At 45.0% G+C, this 26,133-nt stretch overlaps 1 protein-coding gene across 1 annotated transcript; it reads right to left on the bottom strand.

The window, feature by feature from the left end:
* Window positions 1–13,791: 13,791 nt before the first annotated feature.
* Window positions 13,792–25,578, bottom strand: LOC115124932 (uncharacterized). The gene is made up of 6 exons (XM_029654431.2): window positions 25,304–25,578; window positions 20,466–22,721; window positions 16,765–16,994; window positions 15,161–15,368; window positions 14,842–14,966; window positions 13,792–14,666 (listed from the first exon to the last, which is right to left on the bottom strand). The coding sequence occupies exons 1-6, from the start codon at window positions 25,304–25,306 to the stop codon at window positions 14,609–14,611; spliced, it is 2,880 nt and encodes a 959-aa protein (XP_029510291.2). The 5' UTR covers window positions 25,307–25,578; the 3' UTR covers window positions 13,792–14,608.
* Window positions 25,579–26,133: the final 555 nt, after the last annotated feature.

Below are 26,133 nucleotides of genomic sequence, written 5' to 3'. Positions count from 1 at the left end.
ACACAACATAACACACCCACACACAACATAACACACACAACAAACACACACACCATAACACACCCACACACACACACCATAACACACACACACACAACATAACACACCCACACACACACAACATAACACACCCACACACAACATAACACAACATAACACACACACAACATAACACAACAACACACACAACATAACACAACAACACACACACAACATAACGCACACATACACAACATAACACACCCACACACACACAACATAACACACCCACACACACACAACATAACACACCCACACACACCATAACACAACATAACACACACACAACATAACACAACAACACACACGCAACATAACACAACAACACACACACAACATAACACACACACACACAACAACATAACACACACACACCATAACACACATAAGAACATAAGACACACAACATAACACACACAACATAACACACACAACACAACATAACACACACACAACATAACACACACAACACAACACACAAACATAACACACACACAACATAACACACCCACACACACCATAACACACATACAGAACATAAGACACACAACATAAGACACACAACATAACACACACAACACAACATAACACACACAACACAACATAACACACACAACATAACACAAAAACATAACACACACAAACATAACACACACACAACATAACACACACAACACAAACACACAAAACACACACAACACAACATAACACACACACACCATAACACACATACAGAACATAAGACACACAACATAAGACACACAACAAACACACACAACACAACACACACACAACACAACATAACACACACAACACAACATAACACACACAACACAACACACAAAACATAACACACACACAACATAACACACACAAACATAACACACACACAACATAACACACACACAACAAACACACACACAACATAACACACACACAACACAACACACAAAACATAACACACACACAACATAACACACACACACACATAACACAACATAACACAACAACACACACAACATAACACAACATAACACACACACACAACACACACACAGCATAACACAACAACACACACACAACATAACACAACATAACACAACATAACACAACATAACACAACAACACACACACAACATAACACAACATAACACAACATAACACAACAACACACACACAACACACACACAACACACACACAACATAACACAACAACACACACACAACATAACACAACAACACACACAACATAACACAACAACACACACACACAGCATAACACAACAACACACACAACATAACACAACATAACACAACAACACACACACAACATAACACAACATAACACACACACAACATAACACAACAACACACACACACAGCATAACACAACAACACATTTTAAAACATAACACAACATAACACAACAACACACAAAACACACAACAACACACACACAAAATATAACACAACAACACACACACAACATAACACAACATAACACAACATAACACAACATAACACACACGTGTAACACAACAACACACACACAACATAACACAACAACACACACACAACACAACAACACACAACAACACACACGCAACATAACACAACAACACACACACAACATAACACAACAACACACACACAACACAACAACACACAACACAACACAACAACACACACAACATCATAACACAACACAACACAACAACAACACACACACACCTCTCCAGCTCCACTTATGCTACATTGATATCTATGGAGATAAATCATTGACGTAATGATTTAAAACATGTAGAATTGATCTGTAGTTTTAAACACATTTTAAAACGTGTAACTTTATGAGTTGTGAATATGAAGGGGGAAAACACATTTTTAGTTCAAATCGAATCAAATTGTATTTTTCACATACAACAGGTGTAGAAAACAGGTGCATACAACAGGTGTAGACAACAGGTGTAGACAACAGGTGTATACAACAGGTGTAGACAACAGGTGTAGACAACAGGTGTAGACAACAGGTGTATACAACAGGTGCATACAACAGGTGTAGACAACAGGTGCATACAACAGGTGTAGACAACAGGTGTAGACAACAGGTGTAGACAACAGGTGTATACAACAGGTGTAGACAACAGGTGTATACAACAGGTGTTGACTTTACATTGAAACTCTTAATTCTGAGCCCTTTTCAGAACGGTGCAGAGTTAACAACTAAGAACAATTAGCTAAATAAAAAAAGGAAATTGTAACACAATAAAATAACATAACATAATAGCACAGCAATAAACAAGGAGTACCAGGTGCAGGGTACCAGGTGCAGGGTACCAGGTGCAGGGTACCAGGTGCAGGGTACCAGGTGCAGGGTACCAGGTGCAGGGTACCAGGGTACAAGGTGCAGGGTAAAAGGTGCAGGGTACCAGGGTACAAGGTGCAGGGTACCAGGTGCAGGGTACCAGGGTACAAGGTGCAGGGTACCAGGTGCAGGGTACCAGAGTACCAGGTGCAGGGTACCAGGTGCAGGGTACCAGGGTACAAGGTGCAGGGTACCAGGTGCAGGGTACCAGGGTACAAGGTGCAGGGTACCAGGTGCAGGGTACCAGGGTACAAGGTGCAGGGTACCAGGTGCAGGGTACCAGGTGCAGGGTACCAGAGTACCAGGTGCAGGGTACCAGGTGCAGGGTACCAGGGTACAAGGTGCAGGGTACCAGGTGCAGGGTACCAGGGTACAAGGTGCAGGGTACCAGGTGCAGGGTACCAGGTGCAGGGTACCAGGTGCAGGGTAACAGAGTACCAGGTGCAGGGTACCAGGTGCAGGGTACCAGGGTACAAGGTGCAGGGTACCAGGTGCATGGTACCAGGTGCAGGGTACCAGGGTACAAGGTGCAGGGTACCAGGTGCAGGGTACCTGGTGCAGGGTACCAGGTGCAGGGTACCAGGGTACCAGGGTACCAGGTGCAGGGTACCAGGGGCAGGGTACCAGGTGCAGGGTACCAGGGTACCAAGTACCAGTACTGATTCAATGTGTAGGGGTACCAGGTGGTTGAGGTAATAATGAGTACCAGTACTGAGTCAACGTGCAGGGTACCAGGTAGTTGAGGTAATAATGAGGCTATAAGGAGTACCAGTACTGAGTCAAGGTGTAGGGGTACCAGGTAGTTGAGGTAATAATGAGTACCAGTACTGAGTCAACGTCTGGGGGTACCAGGTGCAGGGTACCAGGGTACCAGGTGGTTGAGGTAATAATGAGACTATAAGGAGTACCAGTACTGAGTCAATGTGTAAGGTACCAGGTAGTTGAGTTAATAATGAGTAACAGTACTGAGTCAATGTGCAGGGTACCAGGTAGTTGAGGTAATAATGAGACTATAAGGAGTACCAGTACTGAGTCAATGTGCAGGGGTACCAGGTAGTTGAGGTAATAATGAGACTATAAGGAGAACCAGTACTGAGTCAATGTGGTTGGAGTATTTGACCATTTTTAAGGCCTTCCTCTGACACCGCCTGGTATAGAGGTCCTGGATGGCAGGAAGCTTGGCCCCAGTGATGTACTGGACCGTACGCACTACCCTCTGTAGAGCATTACGGTCAGAGGCCGAGCAGTTGCCATACTGAGGAAGTGAAATAGGCTTCTTACAGTGTCTCATGAGGGACAAACATCATGAACCAAATGCAGAATCAGTCAGGAAACAGGACTGAATTCCTGTTTTTTTTTATCCAACCTTTATTTAACTAGGCAAGTCAGTTAAGAACAAATTCTTATTTACAATGACGGCCTACCCCGGGCCAAACCCTAACCTGGACGACGTTGGGCCATTTGTCCACCACCCTATGGGACTCCCAATCACGGCCGGTTGTGATACAGCCTAGAATCAAACCATGGTCTATAACGACACCTCTATCACTGCGATGCAGTGCCTTAGACTGCTGAGACACTCCGGAGCCCCAGGACAAATCACATTTTTGTAATTAGCGACAGAAAAACACATTACAATCGACATGTTCAGTTAGTCTTTAAATGTCTTTATTTTATCGCTAGGGAGCATGATTTTTTTTCTTCTTTGTTAATTAAAGGTGTTTGGAATGTATTGTTATTCAGAGATTGTAGGTCCAACATTGTCTGATGATAGCTACCAAAATCAATTAGGTAAAGTTATTTTGCAAGCTATTTTTAAGCTAGCTAGTTTGATTCTGTATGGAGCCATAGCTAGCTACCAAAATCAATTAGGTAAAGTTATTTTGCAAGCTATTTTTAAGCTAGCTAGTTTGATTCCGTATGGAGCCATAGCTAGCTAGCATAATCAATTAGGTAAAGTTATTTTGCAAGCTATTTTTAAGCTAGCTAGTTTGATTCCGTATGGAGCCATAGCTAGCTAGCAAAATCATCGGACAGTTAATCATTCACCTGCTAAGACCTAGCAACTGACATAAATCCCATGATTTATTGATCACCTAGCTATATCTGGAGTTTGTTTAGCTTCGAAAATCGGGCTGCTGTGAATCTCTAATGCCCTTTCGATTCATGTAAAACCCTGCCTATCTGAACAATTTACAATTATCTGTCCCCAGGCTGCAATCCACTCCTAGTTAGACAGGGTCTGTTCAGGCCACCTGTCAGCTCCACGATGCCCTGGGGAACATGAAGAAAACCCAGAACTCCCCGGCAGAAGTCTGCAATGACTGGAGGCAAAGCATCAACACCACTGAGAACCCAAAGGATGTAAAATATGAAGGGATGCAACACAGTGAGCTAGGCTCAGCCGTGGTGAACCCGAAGGATGTAAAATATGAAGGGATGCAACACAGTGAGCTAGGCTCAGCCGTGGTGAACCCGAAGGATGTAAAATATGAAGGGATGCAACACAGTGAGCTAGGCTCAGCCGTGGTGAACCCGAAGGATGTAAAATATGAAGGGATGCAACACAGTGAGCTAGGCTCAGCCGTGGTGAACCCGAAGGATGTAAAATATGAAGGGATGCAACACAGTGAGCTAGGCTCAGCCGTGGTGAACCCGAAGGATTTAAAATATGAAGGGATGCAACACAGTGAGCTAGGCTCAGCCGTGGTGAACCCGAAGGATGTAAAATATGAAGGGATGCAACACAGTGAGCTAGGCTCAGCCGTGGTGAACCCGAAGGATGTAAAATATGAAGGGATGCAACACAGTGAGCTAGGCTCAGCCGTGGTGAACCCGAAGGATGTAAAATATGAAGGGATGCAACACAGTGAGCTAGGCTCAGCCGTGGTGAACCCGAAGGATGTAAAATATGAAGGGATGCAACACAGTGAGCTAGGCTCAGCCGTGGTGAACCCGAAGGATGTAAAATATGAAGGATGCAACACAGTGAGCTAGGCTCAGCCGTGGTGAACCCGAAGGATGTAAAATATGAAGGGATGCAACACAGTGAGCTAGGCTCAGCCGTGGTGAACCCGAAGGATGTAAAATATGAAGGGATGCAACACAGTGAGCTAGGCTCAGCCGTGGTGAACCCGAAGGATGTAAAATATGAAGGGATGCAACACAGTGAGCTAGGCTCAGCCGTGGTGAACCCGAAGGATGTAAAATATGAAGGGATGCAACACAGTGAGCTAGGCTCAGCCGTGGTGAACCCGAAGGATGTAAAATATGAAGGGATGCAACACAGTGAGCTAGGCTCAGCCGTGGTGAACCCGAAGGATGTAAAATATGAAGGGATGCAACACAGTGAGCTAGGCTCAGCCGTGGTGAACCCGAAGGATGTAAAATATGAAGGGATGCAACACAGTGAGCTAGGCTCAGCCGTGGTGAACCCGAAGGATGTAAAATATGAAGGGATGCAACACAGTGAGCTAGGCTCAGCCGTGGTGAACCCGAAGGATTTAAAATATGAAGGGATGCAACACAGTGAGCTAGGCTCAGCCGTGGTGAACCCGAAGGACGTGATCTAACCCTGTAAACATACAGTTAGAAAGTCTAGTTATAGTTAGATAAACCAATATATCATCATGACTAGTCTAGTTATAGTTAGTTCAACCAATACATCATCATGACTAGTCTAGTTATAGTTAGATCAACCAATACATCATCATGACTAGTCTAGTTATAGTTAGATAAACCAATATGTTATCATGACTAGTCTAGTTATAGTTAGATAAACCAATACATCATCATGACTAGTCTAGTTATAGTTAGTTCAACCAATACATCATCATGACTAGTCTAGTTATAGTTAGATCAACCAATATGTTATCATGACTAGTCTAGTTATAGTTAGATAAACCAATACATCATCATGACTAGTCTAGTTATAGTTAGATCAACCAATATGTCATCATGACTAGTCTAGTTATAGTTAGATAAACCAATACATCATCATGACTAGTCTAGTTATAGTTAGTTCAACCAATACATCATCATGACTAGTCTAGTTATAGTTAGTTCAACCAATACATCATCATGACTAGTCTAGTTATAGTTAGTTCAACCAATACATCATCATGACTAGTCTAGTTATAGTTAGTTCAACCAATACATCATCATGACTAGTCTAGTTATAGTTAGTTCAACCAATACATCATCATGACTAGTCTAGTTATAGTTAGATAAACCAATACATCATCATGACTAGTCTAGTTATAGTTAGTTCAACCAATACATCATCATGACTAGTCTAGTTATAGTTAGTTCAACCAATACATCATCATGACTAGTCTAGTTATAGTTAGATCAACCAATATATCATCATGACTAGTCTAGTTATAGTTAGATCAACCAATACATCATCATGACTAGTCTAGTTATAGTTAGATCAACCAATACGTCATCATGACTAGTCTAGTTATAGTTAGATAAACCAATACATCATCATGACTAGTCTAGTTATAGTTAGATCAACCAATACGTCATCATGACTAGTCTAGTTATAGTTAGTTCAACCAATACATCATCATGACTAGTCTAGTTATAGTTAGATCAACCAATACATCATCATGACTAGTCTAGTTATAGTTAGATCAACCAATACGTCATCATGACTAGTCTAGTTATAGTTAGATAAACCAATACATCATCATGACTAGTCTAGTTATAGTTAGATCAACCAATATGTTATCATGACTAGTCTAGTTATAGTTAGATAAACCAATACATCATCATGACTAGTCTAGTTATAGTTAGATCAACCAATATGTTATCATGACTAGTCTAGTTATAGTTAGTTCAACCAATACATCATCATGACTAGTCTAGTTATAGTTAGATAAACCAATACATCATCATGACTAGTCTAGTTATAGTTAGATAAACCAATACATCATCATGACTAGTCTAGTTATAGTTAGATAAACCAATATATCATCATGACTAGTCTAGTTATAGTTAGATCAACCAATATGTTATCATGACTAGTCTAGTTATAGTTAGATAAACCAATACATCATCATGACTAGTCTAGTTATAGTTAGATAAACCAATACGTCATCATGACTAGTCTAGTTATAGTTAGATAAACCAATACATCATCATGACTAGTCTAGTTATAGTTAGTTCAACCAATACATCATCATGACTAGTCTAGTTATAGTTAGATAAACCAATACATCATCATGACTAGTCTAGTTATAGTTAGATCAACCAATATGTTATCATGACTAGTCTAGTTATAGTTAGATCAACCAATATGTTATCATGACTAGTCTAGTTATAGTTAGATCAACCAATATGTTATCATGACTAGTCTAGTTATAGTTAGATCAACCAATATGTTATCATGACTAGTCTAGTTATAGTTAGATAAACCAATACATCATCATGACTAGTCTAGTTATAGTTAGATAAACCAATATATCATCATGACTAGTCTAGTTATAGTTAGATAAACCAATACATCATCATGACTAGTCTAGTTATAGTTAGATCAACCAATATGTCATCATGACTAGTCTAGTTATAGTTAGTTCAACCAATACATCATCATGACTAGTCTAGTTATAGTTAGATCAACCAATATGTTATCATGACTAGTCTAGTTATAGTTAGATCAACCAATATGTTATCATGACTAGTCTAGTTATAGTTAGATAAACCAATACATCATCATGACTAGTCTAGTTATAGTTAGATAAACCAATACATCATCATGACTAGTCTAGTTATAGTTAGATTGTGGACTATAGGAAAAGGAGGACAGAGCAGGCCCCCGTTCTCATCAACAGGGTTGTAGTGGAGCAGGTTGAGAGCTTCAAGTTCCTTGGTGTCCACATCACCAACAAACTAACATGGTCCAAACACACCAAGACAGTTGTGAAGAGGGCACAACAAAACCCATTCCCCCTCAGGAGACTGAAAAGATTTGGCATGGGTCCTCAGATCCTCAAAAGGCTCTACAGCTGCAACATCGAGAGCATCCTGACTGGTTGCATCACTGCTTGGTATGGCAACTGCTCGGCCTCCAACCGCAAGGCACTACAGAGGGTAGTGCGTAAGGTTCAGCACATCACTGGGGCCAGTCTTTACCAGGAGGTGTCAGAGGAAGGCCCTAAAAATGGTCAAAGACTCCAGTCACCCAAGTTATAGACTGTTCTCTCTGCTACCTCACAGCAAGCGGTACCGGAGCGCCATGTCTAGAACCAAAAAGCTTCTTAACAGCTTCTACCCCCAAGCAATAATACTCCTGAACAGCTAATCAAATGGCTACCCAGACAATTTGCATTGTGCCCCCCCCACTTATTTTTCTTAAAACTGCATTGTTAGTTAAGGGCTTGTAAGTAAGTAAGGTGTTGTATTAGGAACACGTGACTAATTCAATTTGATTTTATTTAAATTACCACAACTGTTCATGGAGAGAGGAAACACATTTCTGATACATTGCTACCCTCTGCTGGCCATCTATTGCAACTACACAACACAGGTTCTGGAGCTTGGTGGGTTGATTCCAGCGATCTGTGTTTTCTAATTTCACAAGCTAGATAGGTTGTACTCGGTGTGATGTTTGCAATCACTTGCTTCTGAGAAACACAGAAATGGTATTAATTAAAAAGTTTGTAATCAGTGGAGAATCGTATGAAAACGTTATCCAAAGATTTTGGAGAATACTTTTACTGGTTTAGGATTATCGTCTTTCTCTTGGAGTGAGCTCTTATTTTATCTTCTGTGATGTCATGGCTACTGTGAGATCAGTCATGGTCTGCTGCCTAATTCTTTTCTACTAAGAAAATGCAATAAAAAAAATATATATATATAAAAATCCCTACTGGGACAAATTCTCTGACATTGAAACTAAGGAATCCGATCTGTACATTTCCCGGCAAGACTTTCTCAAACCTCAGCATCGCCGATAGGCTTTCGCTTCTTCGACCCTCTTTCCTATTTCCTCTACCTAGTATAAGAACCAGGACATGGCTGTTAATGTGTTGACTCTCTCCTCTACCTAGTATAAGAACCAGAGACATGGCTGTTAATGTGTTGACTCTCTCCTCTACCTAGTATAAGAACCAGGACATGACTGTTAATGTGTTGACTCTACCTAGTATAAGAACAACCGTTTCCTCCTGAGACTCTACCCCACTCCATACTTACGGACCGTTTCCCCCTGAGACTCTACCCCACTCCATACTTACGGACCGTTTCCCCCTGAGACTCTTCCCCACTCCATACTTACGGACCGTTTCCCCCTGAGACTCTACCCCACTCCATACTTACGGACCGTTTCCTCCTGAGACTCTACCCCACTCCATACTTACGGACCGTTTCCCCCTGAGACTCTACCCCACTCCATACTTACGGACCGTTTCCCCCTGAGACTCTACCCCACTCCATACTTACGGACCGTTTCCCCCTGAGACTCTACCCCACTCCATACTTACGGACCGTTTCCCCCTGAGACTCTACCCCACTCCATAATTACGGACCGTTTCCTCCTGAGACTCTACCCCACTCCATACTTACGGACCGTTTCCTCCTGAGACTCTACCCCACTCCATACTTACGGACCGTTTCCTCCTGAGACTCTACCCCACTCCATACTTACGGACCGTTTCCTCCTGAGACTCCACCCCACTCCATACTTACGGACCGTTTCCTCCTGAGACTCCAGTGTGTCACCAGTGTTTATGTTCATGTAAACTCTAGTGTTATATTTTATATTTTGGGGAACTGTGTTTGACATCAGCGTAGTGACACTAACGACTTAGGAGGAGGGAACAAACTAGAGATCATATCTCAGTTGCTTGGTGACAAGATGTTAACCATGGAAGGTGTTCTGTTAACCATTGTTCACAGTTCGCCTTTGGTTATGTAAATGCCAGCAGAAACAGTACCAGTCAGACCTCGGCCACCAAGTCAGAGCAGTTCCATTGAGACCGTGGCCCATTGTGAGACACGGGTGCTGGTCTGTGAGTCAGGAACACACAAGGCTGAGCATTTCTGTTTAAAACACCAGGGTGTCTCAGTTGGAAAATGTTCCATTAGTGTATCAGGACCCCCAATGTTCCATTAGTGTATCAGGACCCCCAATGTTCCATTAGTGTATCAGGACCCCCAATGTCCCATTAGTGTATCAGGACCCCCAATGTCCCATTAGTGTATCAGGACCCCCAATGTCCCATTAGTGTATCAGGACCCCCAATGTCCCATTAGTGTATCAGGACCCCCAATGTTATCAGGACTCCCAATGTCCCATTAGTGTATCAGGACCCCCAATGTTCCATTAGTGTATCAAGACCCCCAATGTCCCATTAATGTATCAGGACCCCCAATGTTATCAGGACACCCAATGTCCCATTAGTGTATCAGGACCCCAATATCCCATTAGTGTATCAGGACCCCCAATGTCCCATTAGTGTATCAGGACCCCCAATGTCCCATTAGTGTATCAGGACCCCCAATGTCCCATTAGTGTATCAGGACCCCCAATGTCCCATTAATGTATCAGGACCCCCAATGTTATCAGGACCCCAACGTCCCATTAGTGTATCAGGACCCCCAATGTCCCATTAGTGTATCAGGACCCCCAATGTCCCATTAGTGTATCAGGACCCCCAATGTCCCATTAATGTATCAGGACCCCCAATGTTATCAGGACCCCAATGTCCCATTAGTGTATCAGGACCCCCAATGTCCCATTAGTGTATCAGGACCCCAATGTTATCAGGACCCCCAATGTCCCATTAGTGTTTCAGGACCCCCAATGTCCCATTAGTGTATCAGGACCCCCAATGTCCCATTAGTGTATCAGGACCCCCAATGTTATCAGGACCCCAATGTCCCATTAGTGTATCAGGACCCCCAATGTTATCAGGACCCCCAATGTCCCAATAGTGTATCAGGACCCCCAATGTCCCATTAGTGTATCAGGACCCCCAATGTTATCAGGACCCCCAATGTCCCATTAGTGTATCAGGACCCCAACGTCCCATTAGTGTATCAGGACCCCAACGTCCCATTAGTGTATCAGGACCCCAATGTTATCAGGACCCCCAATGTTCCAGTAGTGTAGCAGGACCCCCAATGTTCCATTAGTGTATCAGGACCCCCAATGTCCCATTAGTGTATCAGGACCCCAATGTCCCATTAGTGTTTCAGGACCCCAATGTCCCATTAGTGTAGCAGGACCCCCAATGTTCCATTAGTGTATCAGGACCCCCAATGTCCCATTAGTGTATCAGGACCCCAATGTCCCATTAGTGTATCAGGACCCCAATGTCCCATTAGTGTATCAGGACGCCAATGTCCCATTAGTGTATCAGGACCCCCAATGTTATCAGGACCCCCAATGTCCCATTAGTGTATCAGGACCCCCAATGTTATCAGGACCCCAATGTCCCATTAGTGTATCAGGACCCCAATGTCCCATTAGTGTATCAGGACCCCCAATGTCCCATTAGTGTATCAGGACCCCCAATGTTATCAGGACCCCCAATGTCCCATTAGTGTATCAGGACCCCCAATGTTATCAGGACCCCAATGTCCCATTAGTGTATCAGGACCCCCAATGTCCCATTAGTGTATCAGGACCCCAATGTCCCATTAGTGTATCAGGACCCCAATGTCCCATTAGTGTATCAGGACCCCCAATGTCCCATTAGTGTATCAGTACCCCCAATGTCCCATTAGTGTATCAGGACCCCCAATGTCCCATTAGTGTATCAGGACCCCCAATGTCCCATTAATGTATCAGGACCCCCAATGTTATCAGGACCCCCAATGTCCCATTAGTGTAGCAGGACCCCCAATGTTCCATTAGTGTATCAGGACCCCCAATGTCCCATTAGTGTATCAGGACCCCAATGTCCCATTAGTGTATCAGGACCCCAATGTCCCATTAGTGTATCAGGACGCCAATGTCCCATTAGTGTATCAGGACCCCCAATGTTATCAGGACCCCCAATGTCCCATTAGTGTATCAGGACCCCCAATGTTATCAGGACCCCAATGTCCCATTAGTGTATCAGGACCCCAATGTCCCATTAGTGTATCAGGACCCCAATGTCCCATTAGTGTATCAGGACCCCAATGTTATCAGGACCCCAATGTCCCATTAGTGTATCAGGACCCCCAATGTTATCAGGACCCCAATGTCCCATTAGTGTATCAGGACCCCCAATGTCCCATTAGTGTATCAGGACCCCAATGTCCCATTAGTGTATCAGGACCCCAATGTCCCATTAGTGTATCAGGACCCCCAATGTCCCATTAGTGTATCAGTACCCCCAATGTCCCATTAGTGTATCAGGACCCCCAATGTCCCATTAGTGTATCAGGACCCCCAATGTCCCATTAATGTATCAGGACCCCCAATGTTATCAGGACCCCCAATGTCCCATTAGTGTATCAGGACCCCCAATGTTATCAGGACCCCCAATGTCCCATTAGTGTATCAGGACCCCAATGTTATCAGGACCCCCAATGTCCCATTAGTGTATCAGGACCCCAATGTTATCAGGACCCCCAATGTCCCATTAGTGTATCAGGACCCCCAATGTCCCATTTAGGCCATTAAGGCGAGACCGATCCCAGACCAAGTTAAAATAGTAATACCGTTGCTATTTCTGATGTCATCATTTGAATGAGCGTCGTTTGAACATGTTTTAGTCACTCGGTTAATAATCGCAGACTGGGAGAGACATTCAAATGACTAATGTAATCTTATTAAATACAGAAAGGGACTCTTTTTAAACCTACCTCTTTACATGTTTGCTTTTAAAAAACCAACTGTCTGATGCTGGCCATAGCTTTATTAATACGTGTGTAAGGTGATATCTTCCCTATTTACTTGTGTCCCAAATGGTACACCTGTTCCCTGTATAGTGCACTACTTTAGACCAGAGCCCTATGGAACCCTGTTCCCTATATAGTGCACTACTTTAGACCAGAACCCTATGGAACCCTATTCCCTATATAGTGCACTACTTTCGACCAGGACTTATAGGGAATAGGGTTCCATAGGGTTCTGGTCTAAAGTAGTGCACGACACAGGGAATAGGGCGCCATTTGGAACATCAGTCCCTATATCCTCTGGGCTCAAAACTCACTCCATTAGCTTCTGTCATTGTTTAAAACATTCCACTGTGTTTGCCCTTATATGCACACCTTCCTTCTCGCTGCTTGGGCCTTCCCAAATGGCACCCTGTTCCCTGTATAGTGCACCCTATTCCCTGACACCGGGCCAGGGTCAAAAGTAGTGCACTACGTAGAGGATAGAGTGCGATTTGGGAAGGCAGGCCCTGTGTTCTGACTAATGGCAGTAAACTCCTCACCAACACTCAAGATAGTTTACAGTTTAAAAGAACACAACACCCTCTTTTTTTATTATTATTCATGACCGCAATGCTCTCTATAAAGAATACAAAAATCACATCTATCTTCAGACTGTTCCAGAACCTTCCGCTCTACAGATGTTTAACCAAGTCTAAATATAGAATGATAATGATGTTGTTGAGATTTTGGTGTTTAAAGAGACCGCTTTCCAAACCTGATTGGTAACTCAGGTTTCAGCTGCCAGTGTACGAAACAGCCATCTTTCTTTTTTCCTTGTTTAAAAAATAATATATTACATTTTCAATGTCTCTCTCTTATCTCTTATCGTTTCAGATAATACTCTCACATGCATCTGAAAGTCTATTTGTAAAGAAGGTTATATTATTATTATATATTATTATAATTATATTAGAAGTGACTGTGTACAGACAAAGGGCAGTCCGTCTCGTTACCTAAAACTGACTTACACTGAGTGGACAAAACATTATGAACACCTGCTCTTTCCAAGACATAAACTGACCAGGTGAATCCAGGTGAAAGATATGTTCCCTTATTGATGTCACTTGTTAAATCTACTTCAATCAGTGTAGATGAAGGGGAGGAGACAGGTTAAAGAAGGTTTTTAAGCCTTGAGACAATTGAGACATGGATTGTGAATGTGTGTCATCTAGAGGGTGAATGGACAAGACGACATGTGACAACTGCCTTTGAACAGTGGTAGTAGGTGCCAGGCACTGGTTTGTGTCAAGAACTGCAAAGCAATAATAGGAAGTTGTTCTTAATGATATGTACAGTCATATTATGTTTGACTTCTATTAGTCCCAGTGGTCATGTTTCCTCCCTCACACTGGTTAGATCATTCTTGTTATGGTCCTCCACGATGCCTCTGTAAGGAGAACAAAAAATCACCAGATTACAGTCAACATGTTAACCATGTTATAAGCTAGTGATGTATAATTTTAATGAACTGATTTTAATAGCCAATGCTGATATTATTTGTTGGCTGTCTGGTAAATTCCGGAAAGGTTGAATTAGAAGCTTGAAACGGTCAATTGTCTCACCTGTACAGGTAGACTTCTTTCGTAAGACTGTCTCTCAGTTGCTCCATCTCCTTGGTTTTCCTCTTCTGAATTTGTAGCTCCATCTTCTGCTCTCTGCTAGTCTCCTCCAGCCTGACCACTGTCTCCTGTGGGGAGGGAGACAAGGTTTCATAAACCTGACATTAGTGTTTATAATGTATTGAAAGACTGGTGTTCTAATCTCTGTCTCTGTGTCTGTTGGAGGTGCCTTGATTTGTTATGTGTCTTGGACAGCCTTGTAATTCCAACCCTAATTACTGGACCTCTCCCTCATTCCATCCCTCCCTTCATCACACCATACCCTATACTGCTCCACGTCCTCTCTCCTGTGTGTCTTCGTCAGTTTGAGTCTCTCCTCCAGGCAGGCTCTCTGCAGCCCCAGCCTCTGTCCCTCCTCCCTCAGGGGCCCCCGGCGGGCCCTCAGCTCCTGGGCCTGCTGCCTGGCCTTCACCAGGGCCTCTGACGTCCCCTCCCTCCGCTTCAACAGGGCCAGCAGCATTGGCTCATACCTGGGGGAGGAGGAGAGATGATAATGAATTTCAGTGCACCTGACAAAACATCTGCAAATCTATGTACGGGATCAAATCAAATTGTATTTGTCACATAATACAAGAGGTGTAGTAGACCTTACAGTGAAATGCTGAATAGAACAGGTGTAGTAGAACTTAAAGTGAAACGCTGAATACAAGAGGTGTAGTAGACCTTACAGTGAAATGCTGAATACAACAGGTGTAGTAGACCTCACAGTGAAATGCTGAATACAACAGGTGTAGTAGACCTTACAGTGAAATGCTGAATACAACAGGTGTAGTAGACCTTACAGTGAAATGCTGAATACAACAGGTGTAGTAGACCTTACTGTGAAATGCTGAATACAACAGGTGCAGACCTCACAGTGAATACAAACAGGTGTAGTAGACCTTACAGTGAAATGCTGAATACAACAGGTGTAGTAGACCTTACAGTGAAATGCTGAATACAACAGGTGTAGTAGACCTTACAGTGAAATGCTGAATACAACAGGTGTAGTAGACCTTACAGTGAAATGCTGAATACAACAGGTGTAGTAGACCTTACAGTGAAATGCCGAATACAACAGGTGTAGTAGACCTCACAGTGAAATGCTGAATACAACAGGTGTAGTAGACCTTACAGTGAAATGCTGAATACAACAGGTGTAGTAGACCTTACAGTGAAATGCTGAATACAACAGGTGTAGTAGACCTTACAGTGAAATGCTGAATACAACATGTGTAGTAGACCTTACAGTGAAATGCTGAATACAACAGGTGTAGTAGACCTTACAGTGAAATGCTGAATACAACAGGTGTAGTAGACCTTACAGTGAAATGCTGAATACAACATGTGTAGTAGACCTTACAGTGAAATGCTGAATACAACAGGTGTAGTAGACCTTACAGTGAAATGCTGAATACAACATGTGTAGTAGACCTTACAGTGAAATGCTGAATACAACAGGTGTAGTAGACCTTACAGTGAAATGCTGAATACAACAGGTGTAGTAGACCTTACAGTGAAATGCTGAATACAACAGGTGTAGGTAGACCTTACAGTGAAATGCTGAATACAACAGGTGTAGTAGACCTTACAGTGAAATGCTTACTTACAAGCCCTTAACAAACAATGCATTTTTAAGAAAATACACCCCCCCCCCCACACACACACAAAAAAATAAGAGAATAAGAATAACAAATAATTAAAGAGCAGCAGTAAAATAACAATACCGGGGAAATTGTAATTTGGTATCATGATATATAATTCATGATCACAGTACCAATCATGATAAGTGCGTACCTCATAATTGCTGTGTCAATCCTAGTGCCATGCTTGACTAGAGACCACCTTTGAGTTATGATAACGCCTGGCAATGTTGAGAGAGAATACCTTTCCTCCAGGGCTTTGAGCCCCCCCTGCAGGTACTGCTGTAACTCCCCACAGGAGTTCCTCCTGCTCTGGGTCATCTCCTCTATGGGGTTGGGTGTCTGGCTGTGGGTCTGGAGCTGGGACTGCAGAGTGGAGAGCTGGGACTGCAGAGTGGAGAGCTGGGACTGGTGGGTGGAGCGGAGCTGAGACACCTCCTCAGTCAGCTTGATGATCAGTGCGTCAAGTTCCAGCTGGGGAAGAGACGGAGAGCAAGACGGAGAGCGAGACGGAGAGCGAGACGGAGAGCGAGAGAGAGAGAGAGAGAGAGAGAGAGAGAGAGAGAGAGAGAGACAGAGAGAGGGAGAGAGAGAGAGAGAGAGAGAGAGAGAGAGAGAGAGAGAGAGAGAGAGAGAGAGAGAGAGAGAGAGAGAGAGAGAGAGAGAGACAGAGAGAGGGAGAGAGAGAGAGAGAGAGAGAGAGAGAGAGAGAGAGAGAGGGAGAGAGAGAGAGAGAGAGGAGAGAGAGAGAGCACTCTAGAACACTCATACAATATTCTGGGGGTTCAGGATATACAAAACACTCAGGAAGGTTCTAGAATGCACGTAAGGTTTTGGAATACTGACGGTTTAGGAACACTCAGAAGGTTGTCTAGCACAGAAGGCACACCCAGAAGATTCATGGATACTGAGAAGGTGCTGGAACACCCAGAAGATTCATGGATACTCAGAAGGTGCTGGAACACCCAGAAGATTCATGGATACTCAGAAGGTGCTGGAACACCCAGAAGATTCATGGATACTCAGAAGGTGCTGGAACACCCAGAGGATTCATGGATACTCAGAGGGTGCTGGAACACCCAGAAGATTCATGGATACCCAGAGGGTGCTGGAACACCCAGAAGATTCATGGATACTCAGAGGGTGCTGGAACACCCAGAAGATTCATGGATACCCAGAGGGTGCTGGAACACCCAGAAGATTCATGGATACTCAGAGGGTGCTGGAACACCCAGAAGATTCATGGATACTCAGAGGGTGCTGGAACACCCAGAAGATTCATGGATACCCAGAGGGTGCTGGAACACCCAGAAGATTCATGGATACCCAGAGGGTGCTGGAACACCCAGAAGATTCATGGATACTCAGAGGGTGCTGGAACACCCAGAAGATTCATGGATACCCATAGGGTGCTGGAACACCCAGAAGATTCATGGATACTCAGAGGGTGCTGGAACACCCAGAAGATTCATGGATACCCAGAGGGTGCTGGAACACCCAGAAGATTCATGGATACTCAGAGGGTGCTGGAACACCCAGAAGATTCATGGATACTCAGAGGGTGCTGGAACACCCAGAAGATTCATGGATACTCAGAGGGTGCTGGAACACCCAGAAGATTCATGGATACTCAGAGGGTGCTGGAACACCCAGAAGATTCATGGATACTCAGAGGGTGCTGGAACACCCAGAAGATTCATGGATACTCAGAGGGTGCTGGAACACCCAGAAGATTCATGGATACTCAGAGGGTGCTGGAACACCCAGAAGATTCATGGATACTCAGAGGGTGCTGGAACACCCAGAAGATTCATGGATACTCAGAGGGTGCTGGAACACCCAGAAGATTCATGGATACTCAGAGGGTGCTGGAACACCCAGAAGATTCATGGATACTCAGAGGGTGCTGGAACACCCAGAAGATTCATGGATACTCAGAGGGTGCTGGAACACCCAGAAGATTCATGGATACTCAGAGGGTGCTGGAACACCCAGAAGATTCATGGATACTCAGAGGGTGCTGGAACACCCACAAGATTCATGGATACCCAGAAGGTGCTGGAACACCCAGAAGATTCATGGATACTCAGAGGGTGCTGGAACACCCAGAAGATTCATGGATACTCAGAGGGTGCTGGAACACCCAGAAGATTCATGGATACTCAGAGGGTGCTGGAACACCCAGAAGATTCATGGATACTCAGAGGGTGCTGGAACACCCAGAGGATTCATGGATACTGAGAAGGTGCCGGAACACCCAGAAGATTCATGGATACTGAGAAGGTGCTGGAACACCCAGAGGATTCATGGATACTGAGAAGGTGCTGGAACACCCAGAGGATTCATGGATACTGAGAAGGTGCTGGAACACCCAGAAGATTCATGGATACTGAGAAGGTGCCGGAACACCCAGAAGATTCATGGATACTGAGAAGGTGCTGGAACACCCAGAGGATTCATGGATACTGAGAAGGTGCTGGAACACCCAGAAGATTCATGGATACTCAGAGGATGCTGGAACACCCAGAAGATTCATGGATACTGAGAAGGTGCTGGAACACCCAGAAGATTCATGGATACTAAGAGGGTGCTGGAACACCCACAAGATTCATGGATACCCAGAAGGTGCTGGATCACCCAGAAGATTCATGGATACTCAGAGGGTGCTGGAACACCCAGGAGATTCATGGATACTCAGAGGGTGCTGGAACACCCAGAGGATTCATGGATACTGAGAAGGTGCTGGAACACCCAGAAGATTCATTGATACTCAGAGGGTGCTGGAACACCCAGAAGATTTATGGATACTCAGAGGGTGCTGGAACACCCAGAAGATTCATGGATACTCAGAGGGTATATGGACACCCGATCGCTGCAGCTGTACACAGCCCATCTGTAAATAGCCCATCCAACCAACTACCTGCCTCATCCCGATATTTGTTTTTGTTTTTATGCTCTTTTGCACACCAGCATTTCTACTTGCACATCCTCATCTGCACGTGTATCACTCCAGTATTAATTGATAATTTGTAATTACTTCGCCACTATTGGCCTATTTATTGTCTTACCTCCTTACTTCATTTGCACACACTGTATACAGATGTTTCTATTGTGTTATTGACTGTATGTTTGTTTACTCCATGTGTAACTCTGTGTTGTATCTGTCATACTGCTTTGCTTTATCTTGGCCAGGTCGCAGTTGTAAATGAGAACTTGTTCTCAACTGGCCTCAACTGGTTAAATAAAGGTTTAGGGTTATATATATAAACCTGGTTAAATAAAAATAATAATAATCAAAAAGGTGCTGGAACACCCAGAAGTGTAATGGATACTCATGTATATCCTGAACACCCAGAAGTGTAATGGATACTCATGTATATCCTGAACACCCAGAAGTGTAATGGATACTCATGTATATCCTGAACACCCAGAAGTGTAATGGATACTCATGTATATCCTGAACACCCAGAAGTGTAATGGATACTCATGTATATCCTGAACACCCAGAAGTGTAATGGATACTCATGTATATCCTGAACACCCAGAAGTGTAATAGATACTCATGTATATCCTGAACACCCAGAAGTGTAATGGATACTCATGTATATCCTGAACACCCAGAAGTGTAATGGATACTCATGTATATCCTGAACACCCAGAAGTGTAATAGATACTCATGTATATCCTGAACACCCAGAAGTGTAATGGATACTCATGTATATCCTGAACACCCAGAAGTGTAATATATACTCATGTATATCCTGAACACCCAGAAGTGTAGTGGATACTCATGTATATCCTGAACACCCAGAAGTGTAATGGATACTCATGTATATCCTGAACACCCAGAAGTGTAGTGGATGCTCATGTATATCCTGAACACCCAGACATTTCATGGCTACTCAGAAACTTCTGGACTGGTCAGAAGAACACTCCAGCCCCTACCTGTTCTTTGTTTAGCTGGGCAACGTCACGCTGCTGGGTTGCCAGGGTGACCTGGTTGTGAGCACACTCCCTGGCGACAGAGAACAGCCTCCTCTTCAGCCTCCTCATCTCCTCCTGAAGACCCTGCCTCTCCAGACGCACACTGGACAGCCTCCTCTGCTCCTCACTCCTCTCAGCCCTCAAAGACTGCCACTCCCTCATCCGCGCCTCCCTCCTCCCGTCTGCCTCAATATTCAGCACCTGGCTTAACTGTGCCGCCTGCCCTCCTTCACTCCCTTCCTCTGTCCCCGTCTTCTCCTCTCTTAGTGCCTGCAGCTCTCCCATCAGTTCATTCCGTCTCTTCTCCAGTTTCTCCACCTCCTCGATGCACCCCTCTAGCACAGTACCCAGCACCTCCAACTCCTGCACGGATCCCCTCATCTCCACCCCTCCCAGCCCTGTCTCTAGTTGTTGACCCCAGATAACGTGAGCCTCTGTGTCCCCCACAGAAACACCGGAGACATGTCCTTCTGTGTCCTCGTCACACACCACCGTGGACATGGACCCTCTCGTGTATGTATCTCCACAGTCTCCTAACTCATCCGAGTGTCTTTCTGTGGAGATAGCTTGGTAGCTTGGGGGCTCAAATTGGCCAAAGGTACTTCCCAAATATGGCTTCTTATCCACACATCCCACAGACTCCTTGTGTCCTTGTGTTGCTACTCCTCTCTCCATGTGTCTGTCTTGTGTTACCTTTTTCATGTTGGGGTTGGGTTGGCCGTATCCTTTGGGTAAACTAGGGTAAGTCCACTCTAAAGGGTCAAAGGTAATCCCTGCCTCCTCCATACAGTTCTCTAACATGGCCAGCATCGCCATTAGCTCGGTCTGATACTCAGCCATAGTGCCACTCAGCTGAGTGCCTGCGGCGGTAAGAGGAGGCAACTGAGGCTGGACAGCGGCTCCTGTGGCTCCACTCTGATCCAAAATGGATTCCACCTCCTTCAGGTGACTTTGGCAATGGTTCCTAGACTCCTCCACGTGTGTGTCTGTGTAGTTCAGGATGGATCCACCTGTGTGACACTCATTACCACCACAGCTCCCCATCATAGCAACCATCTTCTGTATGTCTGACTGGTTCTGGTTCTGAGCTGGTCCAGACAGGTGTGTGTCTGTGTACATGGTGGACAGGCTGGAGGCGATGGAGACACCTGTCATGTCCTCACAACTCTTCAATAGTTCATCCATCTCCCTCAGGTGTGGTTGAATTTGTCCTAACCCACTAAGGTGTGGCTGGATCTGTCCTAACCCACTAAGGTGTGGCTGGATCTGTCTTACCCCACTAAGGTGTGGCTGGATCTGTCCTACCCCACTAAGGTGTGGCTGGTTCTGTCCTACCCCACTAAGGTGTGGCTGGATCTGTCCTACCCCACTAAGGTGTGGCTGGTTCTGTCCTACCCCACTAAGGTGTGGCTGGTTCTGTCCTAACCCACTAAGGTGTGGCTGGTTCTGTCCTAACCCACTAAGGTGTGGCTGGATCTGTCCTACCCCACTAAGGTGTGGCTGGTTCTGTCCTACCCCACTAAGGTGTGGCTGGTTCTGTCCTAACCCACTAAGGTGTGGCTGGTTCTGTCCTACCCCACTAAGGTGTGGCTGGTTCTGTCCTAACCCACTAAGGTGTGGCTGGTTCTGTCCTAACCCACTAAGGTGTGGCTGGATCTGTCCTACCCCACTAAGGTGTGGCTGGTTCTGTCCTACCCCACTAAGGTGTGGCTGGTTCTGTCCTAACCCACTAAGGTGTGGCTGGTTCTGTCCTAACCCACTAAGGTGTGGCTGGTTCTGTCCTAACCCACTAAGGTGTGGCTGGATCTGTCCTACCCCACTAAGGTGTGGCTGGATCTGTCCTACCCCACTAAGGTGTGGCTGGATCTGTCCTACCCCTCTAAGGTGTGTGTTAATTTGGGCTGTCGTCGACAGGTGAGACCCAAACGAGTCTGTTGTTTCTCCGACACGACTTCTAAACATGGTGTCAATGTCCTTGAACTGGGCTCGTGTCTCATCCAGGTGTGTCTCTCTGCAGGTATCCGATAGGGAGGACTGACTGTGAGCTGAGCCCGTCAGGACTGTGTCTGTTCTGGTAACTCCCAGTAGAGGCTGGAATGAAGCGCCTGTCTCCTCTTCAACAACATCGTCCCCATACTTATCTTCCTCGTCGATGAACAGCGGATCGAAGCAGATTTCTGGGTCCATCGGCAGCTCAGTCTCTTGGTCTTCCATGCCCTGTGATGACGAGGAGGAAGATGAAGAGTGAACAGAAGTTGTGAGTAATATTGTAAACCTAATAATGTGATATTGTAGAAAAAACCAGCTGCGACCATATAGGAAACAGTTTGTTTTGGCGGACAGGCATGCCAACCACAGAGTCTACAGGTTGAAACACATTCAACAGACTGGGGTGGTGTTGTCTTCGATCAGGATGTTTTAGTCAACTGGAAACAGAGGAAGGGGCCAGGCGGGGTAGGGGTTACGGTGAGGTGGGGTGCATTACAGCAATAAGCCTAAAGAACGTCAGTCACCACGGGACAGCTGCCCTAGCCTAGCACCAACTGACAGCTGGGATCACACACACACACGCACACACACACACACACACACACACACACACACACACACACACACACACACACACACACACACACACACACACACGCACAATGTGCGTTTACTCTTATTCTTATGGGGACACACATTGACTTGTATCCTAATACACAGGCATTCACAGAAACACTGTGACACCCTCTAGCCTGGCTTGTAGCCTCTGGCTCTAACGCTTTAGCAACTGTTATGACATAGAGTACATTACAGAGTACATCGTCCTGACATGTCATGTACCAGTCGATGGACAAACTATTCATACTGCGTCAGGAAGACTAAGCTCGGTGTTTAGCTGTAATGACTCGGCTCGTTAAGCTAGCCGGAACTAGCATTAGCCTATTCTGTAAGACTCACTTATTACTTATTACTGGACTCGTTGTTGGAGGTTTTAGTGTTTTTTTGTGAACCCACCAATTAAACAAGACCAAATGTTCTTGTCAGGACCTGTCTTTAGAGGCAACCCCCCTCCTCAATTTATGAGCTGCTAACTCAAAAGAAAACCACTGCTGTATACAAGTACTTCCTGTGTCATACCCTGTGTCAGTTTTTGTAACCTGTGAATGGACTCTGGAAAACTACCTAGCTACCCCTCTGTACCCCTCTTATGTACAATTTATGTACATTTAAAATATGTGAATACGTGAGGACCACTGTTTTCAGTGCCAGTCTCTCTGCAGTGTCGCCGTTGTCCTAGGATGGACAGTTACCGGCATGGCAGGGGCACCAGCTGTCTCTCTCTTCCTGCCTGGGCAGGGTACGCATGGAGAAGACACATTCCTACAGAGCCTCCCTCATGAGTCTCCCGCCTATGTACAAACTGCCCTACAGTCGACTGTCCACAAACTGCCTTACAGTCGACTGCCCACAAACTGCCTTACAGTCGACTGCCCACAAACTGCCTTACAGTCGACTGCCCACAAACTGCCTTACAGTCGACTGTCCACAAACTGCCTTACAGTCGACTGCCCACAAACTGCCCTACAGTCGACTGTCCACAAACTGCCTTACAGTCGACTGCCCACAAACTGCCTTACAGTCGACTGCCCACAAACTGCCTTACAGTCGACTGCCTACAAACTGCCTTACAGTCGACTGCCCACAAACTGCCTTACAGTCGACTGCCCACAAACTGCCTTACAGTCGACTGCCCACAAACTGCCTTACAGTCGACTGCCCACAAACTGCCTTACAGTCGACTGCCTACAAACTGCCTTACAGTCGACTGCCCACAACTGCCTTACAGTCGACTGCCCACAAACTGCCTTACAGTCGACTGCCCACAAACTGCCTTACAGTCGACTGCCCACAAACTGCCTTACAGTCGACTGTCCACAAACTGCCCTACAGTCGACTGTCCACAAACTGCCCTACAGTCGACTGTCCACAAACTGCCTTACAGTCGACTGTCCACAAACTGCCCTACAGTCGACTGTCCACAACTGCAGTCGACTGCCCACAAACTGCCTTACAGTCGACTGCCCACAAACTGCCTTACAGTCGACTGCCCACAAACTGCCTTACAGTCGACTGCCCACAAACTGCCTTACAGTCGACTGCCCACAAACTGCCTTACAGTCGACTGCCCACAAACTGCGTTACAGTCGACTGCCCACAAACTGCCTTACAGTTGACTGTCCACAAACTGCCTTACAGTCGACTGCCCACAAACTGCCTTACAGTCGACTGCCCAAAAACTGCCCACAAACTGCCCTACAGTTGACTGCCCACAAACTGTCCACAAACTGCCCACAAACTGCCCTACAGTTGACTGCCCACAAACTGCTTTACAGTTGACTGTACACAAACTGCCCACAAACTGCCTTACAGTTGACTGCCCACAAACTGCCCTACAGTTGACTGCCCACAAACTGCCCACAAACTGCCCTACAGTTGACTGCCCACAAACTGCCCACAAACTGCCCACAAACTGCCCTACAGTTGACTGCCCACAAACTGCTCTACAGTTGACTGTCCACAAACTGCCCACAAACTGCCCTACAGCAGATCATTCAGATTCAGAGAGGTACAAACCTGCATTGACTAAACAACTACTTTATCAGGACATAAATAACTGTGTCTCTGCTTTACAGATAAACACTCTGAAAACCGATTCAGAAACACACTTTAAGTAGCTGTTTGACCACAATCTCAAAAAAACGCACAGACCTGTTGAAGTTGATGTTATCAGATATGTTTGATAAACTTACCATTCAGCAGATACTTTCTCTCCAATCCTTTTCTCCTCTCCTCCGTCCTTAGACAGTATATCCACAAGATGAAACTGAGACAGTGGGTCTGGAGAAGAGAGAGTGAGGGGAGGATAAGAGCGAAAGGAAGGAGAGATGAAAGAGAGAGAGCGAGAGAGAGAGAAAGAGAAAGAGAGAGAGAAAGAGAGAGAGAGAGAGAAAGAGACAAGGAGAAAGAAAGAGATAGAGAGAGAGAGGATTGACTCTGCCTCCTCTCCACCAGTCAGTGGGCTGCTATGCGTTGCCCTGGCGACTATGATTCGGTTTACATGTATTAATAAACACTTGTCTGTAGGGAGAAAGAGGAGACAGAGTGGTCTGGCTCTGTCATAGATATAAGTTGGTTCCCAAATGGCACCCAATTCCCTAAGTAGCGCATTTACATTTGACCAGGGCCCAGAGGACACACAGACTACAGCTTAACAATAGATCATTATTTTCCCTTCATTTAATTGGCATCGTGTTGGAACCAATGTTCCATGACAGTTACATTCCATGAGAATGCAAATTAGAACGCTTTGACAGTTGTTTGACAAAGTTCTTATGGGGAGGGGCCATAGTGGCAATATCCAATTGGAGAAGAGAGAAGGCGGGGATGACTTAATAGGAGGAAGTGTGTGGGTGTGTATATGTGTGTGTGTGTGTATGGTGAGCGGGCCGTAGATTCCTCCAATGCCTGTTCATTATCGAGCCATCTTTATATAGCCCTGTGCTCTTCGCCTGCCTCACACAAGATATCAGAGAACAGGGTTGGTTTTCCCCCCAAATCCCTGGGGATACACATGATGGAA

Source organism: Oncorhynchus nerka, linkage group LG4 (assembly GCF_034236695.1).
Source record: "Oncorhynchus nerka isolate Pitt River linkage group LG4, Oner_Uvic_2.0, whole genome shotgun sequence".
NCBI classification, from domain to species: Eukaryota; Metazoa; Chordata; class Actinopteri; order Salmoniformes; family Salmonidae; genus Oncorhynchus; species Oncorhynchus nerka.
Note: the sequence above shows the minus strand (reverse complement) of the source record. Positions and strands in the feature narration are given on the sequence as shown.

Bases quoted from the DNA above. Each gene is read 5' to 3' on its own strand.
- LOC115124932 (XM_029654431.2), bottom strand. The intron at 15,369-16,764 runs GTATTCTCTCTC...CTCCTCCCCCAG, and splicing joins CTCAAAGCCCTGGAGGAAAG to GTATGAGCCAATGCTGCTGG. The intron at 14,967-15,160 runs GTATGGTGTGAT...CCCTCCCCACAG, and splicing joins AGGACGTGGAGCAGTATAGG to GAGACAGTGGTCAGGCTGGA.